The 14,643-nt window shown below is 42.4% G+C and overlaps 1 protein-coding gene across 2 annotated transcripts in view; it reads right to left on the bottom strand.

Annotated features, from left to right (window-relative positions):
* Nucleotides 1-13,715, bottom strand: part of EPHX2 (epoxide hydrolase 2) — a 3,146,492-nt gene extending 3,132,777 nt beyond the window's left edge. For both annotated transcript variants that reach the window (XM_044062350.1, XM_044062351.1), the window contains exon 1: nucleotides 13,562-13,715. In XM_044062350.1, coding sequence (XP_043918285.1) covers nucleotides 13,562-13,665 — 104 coding nt within the window. In that variant the 5' untranslated portion in view covers nucleotides 13,666-13,715. The remainder of the gene's footprint in view (nucleotides 1-13,561) is intronic.
* Between the last annotated feature and the right edge of the window lie 928 nt (nucleotides 13,716-14,643).

Below are 14,643 nucleotides of genomic sequence, written 5' to 3'. Positions count from 1 at the left end.
ATCCCTGGAACAGCAGCATGTCTCACTATGGAGTCACCTATTACAACTGTATCAGGCATGTTGTTTCTCCTTCTGTCCTGTGACTGTTTGGCACACCAGCTTTGTGTACTATGTGTTACATGTGCTATGTCTGGAGGTTGTTTTATTTGGTGTCTGCTTTGGAGGCTTGTGTTGGTGTTGTGTGTTTGTAATTAGGGCCTCTGGGAATGTTTTTGTGTTTATGTGTTTGGTTTACAGTCATTGTAGGTCTATGTGGGACTGGGTTTGTGGTGTATGTGGTTACCTTGTCCTCCTGACTAGTTTTGACAGTACTGATTTGGGGGTGCTCAGGCTACCTGGCTGCGTCTATGGGGTGAGTTGTTGTTGTGTGTGTACTTGGGACAGGTGTCACATTGCCTCTGGATTCACAGATTCTACTTGTTTTGCTTGGCCTTAGTGAATTGTATGTGTGGACACATTTTATTGCCATACTAGTGATCACTGATTACTTCACTTTTTATGTTTGATCTATTATGTGGTAGCTTCCTCATTCTCTTCAATGGTTTAGTAATTGCTGGAGTCCAGCATGCCAGATGCCTGGGTGTATGGCATTGTGTCTTGTTGTTATTTGTGATTGCAGACTCCAAGCACTCTTGGCTGTGTTCATGGTATGCCTGTATAACATGTTCTGCTGTGTGTCCCATATTCTGGACTTGCACAGGGCCTTTCATGGATTCCACATTGGTTTGTAGGGGTGCAAGCTATGCTTTATACATGTGTTTCACTGTGGTATTCTGGCCAGGGACTGGGGTCGGGATGTGTAACTACAGTGTGATTACTCTATGGTCTGGTCTTACCAGTGAGGGATACACTTCTCATCTTGACATCCAGTACACATATTTCTGATTATCACATCCAGTATGTTTATGCTTACCCCTCTTGTGGAAGTGTTACATTTTGCATGTCCATTTTGTTTGATGGATTCTGGGAAATTGTCTACAAATGTGTCGGTGCTAGTATAATACAAAGAGTATAGTGACAAACGTCTCAAAAGCTGACTTCACACTTCTTCAGACTGAGATGGTATCCTTTAAGCCCACTGGGCCAGTGGAAACCACAACACACAATGGTGACTCCTTCACAGACGCTTTCTACGGACATCTCCAAGAAAGCATGGACCATGCAATCACAAATAAAACCAAGACCCTCTCCACCAAGGGAAAGTGGCCTGTCTGGTGGACCCCAGCCATAAACAAACTGTATAACAAATGAAGGATACTAATGCAAGACAGAGCTAAATCTCCTAAAGGGAAGGCAGCTGTGATCAGCACTAGTAAAAAGCTACATTCTCTCATAAAGACATCCAAGGTCAACTGTGAGACAAAAATCACCAAAGACAATAAAGATAACCACAATGCCTTCTTCAGTTATGTTAGAAACCTGGGTGGGAACCCTCAGATATGCTCAGAGTTGGTACACAACAACATAAATTTCAGTGACCTGACAGATATTGGCAACATTCTGGCAGACAGGTTCAGTGCAATTTTCCCCCTCCCTCACCCCCAAAAGAAGATAGTTATCACAGCTGAATGTAACCTCACTGTCATCTCAGATGTCCATGTGAGAGCCGCACTCAGCAAAGACAAAAACACAGCATCAATGGGACCCGATGGTATCCCCAGTTGCGTGCTACGTGAACTCCAGAAGGAGCTAAACCCGTATATACAAATGCTATTTAACCTTAGCCTTGCTACAGGATATGTACCTGAACACTGGCGTACAGCAACAGTGGTCCCACTCCACAAAGGAGATGCCTCCACAGACCCTGGCAACTACCACCACACAAGCTTAACCAGCCTTGTCTGCAAAGCTATAGAAAGAGTCATTATGGAGCTCTTAAACAGAGACATTGGTGACGTACAGACCCTTGATCCCACCCAGTTCAGCTTTGTACAGGGCAGATCCTGCCTTTTGCACCTAGTTGACTATTTTGAAACTGTCAGTAGGGCCATTGATGAGGGCTAAGCGGTCCACACAGCCTACCTGCACTTGGCTAAGGCCTTTGACACAATACCCCACTCAGGCATCATAGACAAGCTCAACAGCTGAAATATAAAACCATATGTCACAGGATAGGTTGCAAAATGGCTAAGAAACAGAACCCATAAAGTCGACATTGCAGGTGCCTTGTCAGATTCAAAGCCAGTCACAAGTGGTGTCCCACAAGGATCTGTCCTGGGACCCTCTTATTTGGCATTTACTTTTCAGATGTGAAAGCAAACATAGGAGGGTTGTGGCTGACAAAGTTTGCAGATGACTGCAACCTAGGCACCATAGTGAATACATCAGCCGGCACACACATCCTACAGAATGCCCTCACAAAACAGATAGCTGGTGCGGAATCATGGCCTGAAACTGAATGCAACTGATGTGTAGTCATCCCCTTTGGGAGGAACAAAGTACCCACAAATTAACACATAGACAGCAACCCACTGAGCACAGAAAACAAATCAGACACCTGGGGACCCATGTAGATAGTGACCTCTCGTTTGACACCCATGTTGCCAAAGTGGTTAGAAAGACTTTCTATCTTGCCCACCTTATCATGAAGGGTTTTCCATCCAGATCAAAGGAGGTCATTGTACCCCTATACTTCTCCCTTATCAGGCCCATGATTGAATACAAAGCCCCATTTGGTATGTACCTCACCCAGCACTTGCAACAGCTGGAGAGACCCCAAAAGTACCTTACCAAGAGGATCAAGGGTCTACAACACATGTCATATGCTTCCAGACTAAAGAAAATCCAGCTTTATTCAGTAGCATACCACCTACTTACAGGTGACATATGCCTGACATATAAGACCATGTCCAATCAGTATTTGGTGGACATGCTCCACTGCAAGCAATCGAAATCCACCAGAACCATGAGAGCTAAAGATTTGAACCTCAGCACATACATGTATAGGACATGCTGGAGGGACAGAGTCATAACTCAGAGGCTTCTCACACTCTAGTACAGAATCCCAGTTCATGTTAGACAGAGTCCCTCACTGACTCTCTTCAAGAGAAATCTGGACAAGTGGATGTGAGATCGTAGGTTTACCCCAGGGGTCCTCCCTGTGTCACTACTAGACAGAGGCACAGTCGAGTTATTCGATTAAGTAAGGGGGTCATAATGTGTCACTACTAAGTCAGAGGCACAATATTCGGAATCTATTCTGTACACTTATTACCACTATAAGGGGTGGCAATAGCCACATCACTATGGCTAGGCTTATAAATGCACTAGGGCAGATAGCCTAGTAGTAAACTATGAAACTATGAAACTATGGTGTATGTGTAGGTATTTTCAGTCAAGCAATATAATGTGGTTTGGGGGGCTTGATATTTTCATGTATTCCAACATAGGCCTGGTGCAGTTCCTGCTATTAGGACAGTGGTCTGCAGCAAGCTATATAGTAGTAGGCAGTTTTAGCCATTGGTATTTGACCATGGCTAATCCATGCTGCTTCTTGTTGTGGTACCAACATGGGGGTGTGGTTATCCATGACATTTATTGCTAGTCACCCTCGTTTTGTAGCTTGTTCCATGTTTTTCAGCTGTACATCACTGTATGAGGTGTGACCTGGTAGTGTTAGGGTGCTGATGTGGGCTTTGACCCAGTTTTCTATTACAGTACTGATATCTACATTCTCTATACTGTGTGCGTTTACACTGCACACATCCTGCTGTTTATACTTCTGGCATTGGGTAGCATTACATCTAGGTTCCTATCCCTTGTGGTACCTATGAAGGTGGGTTTGTGTTTTTGTGGTTCATGATTGGTGAGGGTGGATGTTAGTCAGGGTCCTCAGGTGTGCATATGGTACATGGTGTTACATTACTTAACACATGGCATTCATGCCTCAGGTGGTGCTGCAGGGCTGCCTCTGTCGGATGCACATACTACACTCCCTGTACATGTTTGGAAGCAGGTTGTGTCATGTTAGGCATCCCTGTTACTACACGAGTGAGTCGGAGGGGGTATCAGTCCCAGTGTTCCTACTGAGCCAGTGTATGTGCTATGTGTTGCCTCTTTGCCAAGGCCAGGGCATACTGGGCACGCCTCCTTCTGCCTACTGGGGCAAGGTCAGGTTGTTCCTCCTCCGAGTCACCCTCTGCCTGTGGTGGCCTTGGCAATGGTGGGGGTATGTTTGGCCCAGCCCTATGCTGGTCCTGCTGCAGCTGTTTCCGCAGGATCATATTATGTAGCATAGCACATATCATGATCATTTGAGTACATGTAGTTGGTGTGTACTGCAAGGCTCCACCAGATGTGTCCAAACACTGGAACCGTGACTTGAGCAGCCCAAACACATGCTCTATGACATTACGTGTTTGTGCGTGTGCCTCATTATGGCGTTCCTGTTCAGGTGTGTGTGCATTTCTGATGGGTGTCATCAGCCACTGCTCAAGTGCATAACCTGCATCCCCCACTAGGTGTCCGTGTGGGAAGTCCCCACTGGCAAATGATTGGTACAGCTGCGTCAGATGCCAGATGTGGGAATCGTGGTAGCTCCCAGGGCAGCCAGCACACACGTTCATTATTATGCCCTGGGCATCACACACGACCTGGCAGTTGATGGAGGGGAATCCCTTGTGGTTAATATAGGCTCTACCCCGCTCACCGGCTGGTGCTTTGATGCGTATGTGCGTGCAGTCTATTGCACCCAGTACCTCAGGGTATCCCGCTATTAGCTGGAAGAGACGCATATTGCTGGCCAATACCTCACGGGCATTGGGAAAATATACATGATCACCGACATGTGCTGACATGGCATCCAGGAACTGGTGCAGTACCCTGGAGGCTGATGCCTGTGATTTCCCCATCATATCACCAGTTGGTCTCTGGAAGGTACCTGTTGCTAGTATTCTTAGGCCAACACATAGCTTGGTTTTCACTGGGATGGGTTCCCCTCTGTTGGTTCTGTGTGTGAGACGTGGCCTGCACAGCTCAACAATTTGCTGCAGAAGGTCTCTGTCCACTCTGTAGCGCTCTACTATCTCCAGCTCATGTAACCCATGGTAGGTGACCCTGGGCCTGTATACTCTTCTCCTTCTCCTCACTCTGGGTTGTCTGTCAGCATCTGCATTGTCACCACCCTCAGCAATTCGCCTATGCCTGATTATAACAGCTATGGCAGCCCCTAGCATTTCTGCTCTGAGTTCAGCTTTTTCAGTTTTCAATTCTGATAGCTTACTCCTTTCTTGCAGTATCTCTTGAGAGAAACACCCTGCACTGCTGTTTGCAGTGTTTAAGTGTTGGGTTGGGCTTCTAGTCTGCCTGTGTAATTGCCTGCTTCTAATTGTTATCACCAATTAACTCAGGCAGTATCCTCTGGCAGCTTCCTTGTAATCTGGTTCTTTCCTTTTTCCTCTCTGTTTCCTCAGGGGGAGCAATGTGCACACCAGCATAAGCACGCTCACAGTGACTTAAACGCGCGCACACATCCTTACACGGTTTGAACTTGGCTGATTCATGGTAAAACGCGTGCACATTGCCTTATATACGTGCACGCCCGCGCAAACCGTTGTAAACGGTTTACAACACGCTCCCACATGTTGAACATGCCTTACACGCGCGCATGCACGTATATCAAGAAAGTTTGAGTGTAGGGATAGTGTGCACCCTCTATTTCTTGACTTTCCTAGTGTTCTGTTGGGACACACCTCTCTCCCTGATGTCTGTCTGTCATCTGTCACGTTACACTGCCCTCCAATGTGATACATTTATTTCTATCATCCCCCCCCGTGATGTCACCTACCTCTTACTCTATTCCTCCCCCTTCTGTAACTCTTACACTACTCGGAAAGTGCTCATTACCTATGTGGCAGTGTGATTCAGTATTGTAACCCTCATTTACATAGGATTGCCTAGTAATGTTTAGTTACATCTCTTACACTGAGCTTCCCCCCCTTGGCAACCACTACACAGTGGACATATTGTTTTTGGTCTGCTAGTCCCTGCATTGTCATTCCATGTAATACATAAAACCCACAATTGTGAGCTTATAAGCTTCAGTTTTTACTTTTGAGCAGCGCACCCCGTTTGCGCGGGTGTGCGCTGCAGTTAAACATCAAAATCCCCCGAAAAAAAAAGTTATTTTAAGTAATTTTGCATTACTTTTTAATGCCAATGGCCACATATTTGGCCATTGGCATGCTAGATAACACATATGCACCCTTTATTTGGAGCTGACATAGCTCCGTTGTCAATTTTGCAGAAATGTACTCAGTTGTCAGCTGAGTACATTTCTGCAGCTAAAACATCCGTTACACGGACTGGTTTGGGCTTCCTGGATTGCTCAAATACTTCATTTGCATATCTTTGAGCTGCAAATGAGGTATTGAGCATTTCCACGCCCAGTCCATGTAAGAGACGTTTTAGCTGTCTCTTACACGGAGGTTTGGGCTGTTCATGGATCGGGAGGCTTACACGGAGGCTTACACTACTCTTAAACTCCGTGTAAGCCTTCGTGAATCTGCCTATTAGTTTATTTTTTGCCCAATGCAATCTTGCACAATAGATTGCAAAGCACCTGAAGGTGTGCTTCTTGTGCAAGTTGTGGCTATGAAGGATTCTAACTTGTTCTGTCTGCTGTTTTGGCATCTTCCGGTAGTGTGCTCTCCATGTACTGCCCAGTACTCTTCTTGACTGGCAGTAATCTAACTGTCCAAGATAGGACCGCCAGACCAGGTGCGAAAGCACGGACAAAGCCTCAGCCCCAACGCTACCTCTAACTCAGCCCAAGGTACTGCCCAGTACTCTTCTTGACTGGCAGTAATCTAACTGTCCAAGATAGGACCGCCAGACCAGGTGCGAAAGCACGGACAAAGCCTCAGCCCCAACGCTACCTCTAACTCAGCCCAAGGTTAACAGATACTGTTAAACATTTTATTTAAACTGTAATTTCTATTTACGGACCATTTATTGGGTTCAAACACAGCAGCCACCATCCAAAATCTATTATAATTCCTCTAACCTGGCTCTATTTTTGCTCCAAAATTAAAGTCAGAAGTGCTCAAACTAGCCCTGGCTTGTAAAATCTCTTACATATAAAATCAGGACTCGACACCAGAAGACTGCAAACTCCGAGTTTGGGTTTGCAGAGCTTGGGACTGCCCACCTCCCTCTGACATCAGCAAAAGTTATATATCTCCCCCCCAGTTTCCGCCATTCCCCTATAGCTGCTGTGTTCCTGACCCACTTGGCCGCCTAGAAACAGGGTATGTGTAATGCCGATACTATTACAGCATTTGTTTATTAATATACTGCACTAGCAACTACTATGATAGACTTTGGTGCTATAAAGTTACTTTGCACAGTTTATAAACCTTACTAAACCTACCTATATGTAACGCTGCTGCACGTGTTTTAGGGTATGTGCAATGTTGTTAGTAAAATAGCGTTTCTTCATTGATATGCTGCTCTAGAGACTGCAATGATAGTCGATGTTGTTTGTTAATATATACTGAACTAGCGACTGCAATAATAGTCCATATTGCTGTAAAATTACATTGTACTGCTTGTAAAACCTTACCAAACTACCTACATGTAAAAGCTATTGCACGTGTTTTGGGCGTCCTCCACTAGCGACTGCATTATATTTAACGCTTTGTTGGTTATCTCGCTCTGAACTGTAGCGTGTTTTGAAAATATTAAGAACCTGTTGTAGTGTTGTTAGATACCAAACCAGTGACTTTGTTGAAGCTAGTTATCTAGAAAGTTAGCTCTGAACGGCATTGTGTTCTCCTAGGCTAAAACAAACTGATGTTATGTCTCTTGGCAATCTCTGCTAGAGTTGGCGACATTTACTACCTATTTCTGTCATTTGTTCAGAACGTGCTTATTCTATAGAGTCTCTAATGATAGAAATAATAACTATAGTTAAATATTTGTCAACAGAATTTTGGTTTTGTTACTAATCTAACATATTATATCCTCTATTCAGGTACTGCCCAGTACTCTTCTTGACTGGCAGTAATCTAACTGTCCAAGATAGGACCGCCAGACCAGGTGCGAAAGCACGGACAAAGCCTCAGCCCCAACGCTACCTCTAACTCAGCCCAAGGTTAACAGATACTGTTAAACATTTTATTTAAACTGTAATTTCTATTTACGGACCATTTATTGGGTTCAAACACAGCAGCCACCATCCAAAATCTATTATAATTCCTCTAACCTGGCTCTATTTTTGCTCCAAAATTAAAGTCAGAAGTGCTCAAACTAGCCCTGGCTTGTAAAATCTCTTACATATAAAATCAGGACTCGACACCAGAAGACTGCAAACTCCGAGTTTGTTTCCCGCTCCGCTTAAGCCTCGCGCTCGGGCTCCGCCTCCCACCCTGCCCCTTATCCCACCCGCCCCCACTACCTCTAGATTTATAGCCACCTGCCACGCCTACTTCCTCTCCCACCCACTAGACTTCCTCCCTACCAACTCCGCCCTGCTCACCCTCACCATGCCCAAGCCAATAGGGATAATTATCCTACTTATCCCACCACTCATTTTACTACCCTATCTCCTAACAAGTTATGAACACCTGTCCTTATCAGGATTCCACTACTCAAACTACCACACAAGTTCCCCCTCCCCACCATCTATAGACGAATTCTTCCCCCATAACACACACCCCAAAACAACAAAACTGAGTGATCTGTACCTAAAAAAGGAACACCATATAACTACCAAAACAAAGCTAGGTCTAAAATTACTATCCAAAGTTCTAAAATTAATAGAATACCTAAGGAAAAACATCACCAAAGATGGAGATATCCATCCCAACCCAGGCCCTACCAGATCAACAGAGCCCACTCAACATCCAATCTCCCTAGACCAGCTAACTCTCTACTCATTTGTCACCTAAATATAAGAAGTCTGAACAACAAGGTTCACAACTTACACGCCATGCTTGCAACCTACTTACCTGATATCATGTGTCTGACTGAAACTTGGCTTAAACCATCAACCAAAGACAATCAGATAATGCCACCTGGGTTCAACATACTCAGAGCTGACCGATTAAAGAAAAGAGGAGGTGGGATAGCTGTCCTATATAAAAATACGCTAAACATCCTAACTCACCCCAAACAACCACCGCAGGTTGCAAATGCTGAAATTCTAGCTCTAAAAATACAACTAAATAAGCAAAAAAGCATAAACCTAATAGTTATCTATATACCCCCAGGGAACAATACTGAAACTTTAGAAGCCATCTTAAACTGGATAGATAACAACTATCCACAAGAAACAGTAGTCCTGGGTGATGTTAACATTGATTGGAACAAATGCTCTGCACAGTCCAGTACTACTTCTTTAAATCTCCATGGTTTCTCTCAGGTTATAACCACTACCACCAGACTAGGTAATAATAAACAAAAGGAAAGCATACTTGACTGGGTGCTCATCAAGGAACACCCCCAAAAATATACCCCGGGGACTCTACCCAATGATCTTAGTGATCATTTGCTTACTTACATTAGGAAAGATAACCCAACCAATGCTAGCTTACCAGTCTATAGAACAGTCAGAAACAAAAAAAAATTTGATCCTCTAAAATTTAACATGGCACTCAATCACTGTAACTGGTCAACATTGAAATCCCTTCCCCTAGACGAGGCAGTCTCACATTTTAATCAAACATTCCTTACCCTACTTGACTCTCATGCCCCCAAAAGGGTATCCAGAATCAAAACTCACATAGCACCTTGGCTAACCTCAGAATCCAAAACCAAAATAACTAATAGGGACAAAGCATGGAACAAATGGCGTACTACCAAGTTACCACTAGATCGGGTTATCTTCCAGCAAATGAGGAATGAAACCAAAAAGGCCACCACCCAAGATAAGAAAAACTACTTTCACCAACTACAAAACAAAAACCAAAAGAACCCTCAAAATTCTGGGCAGGATTGAACAAACTTCTCCAACCAGGAAAATCCACCACTCCTACCCTGAAACTCTATCTGATAAGAACCAAGAAGAAATAGCTAACAACTTTAATACCTTCTTCACCGAAACAATTCAGGTACTAGCTAACCAACTACCCACCCCCTCTACCACACCGAACAATATGACACCTAACTCTGCACTATCCTTTAACCTCCAACCCATATCCACTGCCTTCATCCGATCCTGTTTGAAAAAGCTAAAACCAACTACCCTCTCAGCAGACCTTCTACCTGCAGAATACCTGCAAATTGCTGCAGATGTCATAGCATACCCTATTTCAATATTAATTAATAGAACCATTACCGAGTCCACTATCCCAGCAATCTGGAAAATATCTTACGTCATTCCTCTTCATAAAGGAGGAACATCCACCGAGCTCTCTAACTATAGACCAATTGCTATACTATCACCACTTGCCAAAATCATGGAAAAGTGTGTGCATAACCAACTCATGTCCTATCTCACCCAAAACAAGCTACTAACTGATTGTCAGCATGGATTTAGACCCAACCATAGCACGACTACTGCCCTCCTCTCTTTCACAGAGAAAATTAACCATAACCGAATAACAAAAATATCTCCTCAGCCCTCTTTCTAGATATGTCAAAAGCTTTCGACATGGTAAACCACCAGCTACTTCTCAAAACCTTATCAACCTTACATCTAGACACCCAAGTCCTAAACTGGTTTCACGCCTACCTCGTGGGTAGACAACAGGCAGTTATGTGGCAGAACAAACTCTCCTGCCTATTGTCGAATAGTATAGGCACCCCAAGGGTCCATCCTAGGTCCACTTCTGTTCTCAATTTTTATAAATGACCTCCATACAGTTATCCCGAAGCCACCTGTATTCAATATGCAGATGACTCAACTATCATCTGTTCTAATCCTATCCTTGACAACCTTCTAATAACCACCCAACTCTGCTTTACCAAAGTTGAAAACTGGCTAACTAACCATCAACTCATCTTAAACCCAAAACCCAACTTCTCCTTTTCCACCCATCCAACCCAACACCTTTCACACACTTTACCATACAATCTAACAATGGTACCATTATATCTCCTACTACCAACGCTAAACTATTAGGAGTAACTATCGACAATAAACTACGATTTGACATCCACATCAACCAAACTATTAAAATGGTTAACAAAAAACTTGGCTCTTTATATAGGTTAAAAACCTTCCTAACTCCAGCCGCTAGGTTAGCTACTGCCCGCTCGCACCTCCTATCCACCCTACTATACGCCTCCCCAATCCTTACAAACCTCAACAAGTCTGACCTCAATCGTCTTTCCACTTCTTATAATCACATTGCTAGATTCATCACTGCCCTACCTTACAGAACACATCACTGCATCAGCCTGAAAAAACTTGACTGGCCTGAACTCCCTAATCTTCTACTGAAATACCAACTCATTGAAGCCTTTAAAATCCTGAAACATCCAGATAACACCCCTGCACTAAACAACATCCTAACACCTTACTCCAACCTAAGCTCTTCGCTCATCCAACAAACTCTTAATACAAACCTGCAAGTCCCATAACCTAGGTGGGGATTCACTCTACTCTAATATTATTGGCAAAGTATGGAATTCTCTTCCCCAGAAGCTTACGTCCTTACAATCACTAGCGCTATTCAAAAAAGAACTAAAAATCCACTATAAATCACATTGGCTTTGTCCATGTACAAACCCTGACTAACTTTTCACATGAGTAATTCCTACAACTAGGCAATTTCTGTCTATTCAACTAAGAGTGAATGAACCTGAATGTAATGTAATGTTATCATTTTGTACCTTCTATTGTGATTATCTGCTCACTTTGAATACAATGTGATATGTCTTTATGTACCTGATTAACCTTGTTGGAGCTTTTCTCCCCGGGACTCCGCTGAAAATGGACATGTATCCAGTCGGACTATCCCGGTCAACAAATGTAAAATAAAATAAATAAAAAATAAAATCTATGACTAACCCAGTCAGCTAACTAACGAATGAAAGAATGTATGAATAAAATGCCTTCAGCATACGTACCTTAAATCTTGGGAAAGTAATAATTAAATGCTAAATAGCTGCATCAGGTTTGCAGCAAAACTAGAATCATTTGTTTATGTGCGTCAGTATTGCCATCTAAGTGCATGGATTCATTAAAGTCACTGTTTACAGCTCAAGTTAAGGTTACTTACGAATAATTATGAGGGGTGAAAGTTGGAAGTAAGTGATGCGATTATGGAGGGGGGGGGGCAGCTATGAATTTGGACCACAGAAGACAACATTTGATACTTGAAATTGGGGGGAGGGACAGTTAATAAAACAACCTAAAGGAAATACATACATACTCAGAATGAAACATGAATACAGACCTTTGAACACCACACATGGATACAGGAGAGACACAGATAAAGACAGAGGAGGATATTTAAAAAAAAAAAAAAACAATACAATACTCTGGGAGCAAAGGGTATGTGGTCTATACAGCATTGTAGGTGGAAGAAATATTCTTCTTTTCACAAAAAGAATCACGGCTATATTATACAAAGTTGAAACAGAAGACGATGGGAATAAAATAGGATCAACTGCAAAGGTATGACTAGCTGTAAGTTACAGTCTTAGTTGCTGTCTCGTGATAAGAATATGCATGATGAAGAGTTAGAAACCTGATGTTGTAAGAATTTCTAAGTTTTAGTCAGATTTGATGGCGTTACCACCCTTACTGCAGTTTCTTCACTTCTTCACAACATAGAAAGGACTGGCAGTACATCCTTTTCCTTCAGACTGTTCATACGGAATAGCTTACACTCACATCTGAATTTAGAACTTCATAAACGGTTATTTTTCATTTTCAAAGTGCATTTTAATATCGCCTCCTTTTAGGTCATTGTAAAATTATGCAGCATATTAGATCTAAGTTACCAAAAAACTGTTATTATTACCTCAATACTGCATCCATGTAACAGACTGAATCATACACTGTTTCTAAAACAAATGAAGGTTAGACTGCATGACAACTACAATGACCATTACCTTTTAGAATTAAGATATTGTAGGAGCTAAATTACATATTGCTTCTAACATAAGAGAACATTACGTAGCTAGACACAATGACCTTAGCAGTATCGCAAGTTATTCTACTTTACACGTGGTTCAAGACACCTGCTCCATGCATTAGCAGCAACCTTGCTAAGGGCAGTTCAAAGCCTTGTCAACAACACCTCAGTTTTCACATTCCTCTTCCCCTCACAAGTTATTGCTTCACAGATCTTTGAAGTCTGGAAATGTGTTAAATGGTTATTTATGAATTACTTTTGACTGAAATAAGGGTGGTTTACCACTTCACAAACATTTATAAGAAGACTGCTCAGGAAGATCCAGAGTACAAACATACAGAAAAAAAAAATCATATATTTTAGAGTGTAAAATGTCTTTACCCTTTCAGTTGCAGGCACAAATACGACCATGCATGCAGACCTAACTGAATAGAACAAAAAATAGATTTTTCTCACAACAGGCCCTGATTCTATTTATATTCTTCTGTCAGCAGCATACACATTTTGGTATTTGACAAAATAATCCATCCTGTTACCTGGGTAGGTTGATAGATTCTTCATACTTCTGAAAGGTAAGGTGAGGTCGGGGTGTAAGCAAAACTCCACCTAAATCAAAAAGCACAAACTTTCTACCAGCCATTTGCTTCTTTTGACTAAAGCAGTTTGTTTAGTGCAAACTCCACTTTTCAGCCTCTGAGCACTGTACTGCTCTGTGTTGCTCCTGGGTCCAAAATCCCTCCATATTTATATAAGCATAATGTGAACAAATTAGCTAACATTTACCTTCACATATTCTCAGTTCAGTTAAAGATACTGTGTGAGTGAGCATATATATGTGTGTGAGTGTGAGTGTGAGAGTGAGTGTGAGCTTCAGGGTCATATGTTTCTTGCAAAACATATATAAAGCTCTAATCAGAAGAATATGGTTTATCAGTGGACTTTAACTTACTTGCATGCTTTTTTTTTCAGTTTTAACTGTTTATTCTAAGGACATTTAAATTGTGACACTCGACATATCCTAGTATCTACTACTCACAATGTAAATATACCTGTGTACATATCTTCTACCCTCTGTGTAATGAAATGTTTCCTTGTATACCCCTTTATCCTTTGTTTACTATTACATGACTTTTACTTCTTCCAAACCTTAATTTCTGAAATATGGTACCCCATCTGAATCGTTTTAATCATTGTAAAGCAGGTTTAGGTATACATAATGTCCAACACATAGCATTGTAACCAGAGAAAAGTAAATATAGATAACTTCCAGCATCTAAAGTGATATGTATTAATATTTGCTGCATACAGTATGCTGTAATGACAATGTTATTCTTCTTTTGACTGCCAACACTCTATACTCTTTTTGTAGCCACAAAGATCATCAAGCGTCCCACATTTCTCCATAATTCAATTTGTTCCTCCTCATGACAGAAGCAGTTTTTTTGCTTCCTAACCAAAGCAATTACCCTTCACCTGATTCATTTCTCGATCAGGGTGAGAGCCTATTGGCCTGTATGCTCCCATCAGAGGTGAGAGACTGATGTTGGGATTAAGCTGTGGTATGTGTGGTGCACTCCCCAGCTTAACTACCACCATCCCTATAGCTGAGTGACTGCTA

This window comes from Protopterus annectens, chromosome 2.part1, assembly GCF_019279795.1.
Source record: "Protopterus annectens isolate FY-2018-M chromosome 2.part1, PAN1.0, whole genome shotgun sequence".
Classification (NCBI taxonomy): Eukaryota; Metazoa; Chordata; order Ceratodontiformes; family Protopteridae; genus Protopterus; species Protopterus annectens.
This window is presented reverse-complemented; position numbering and strand designations above follow the sequence as displayed.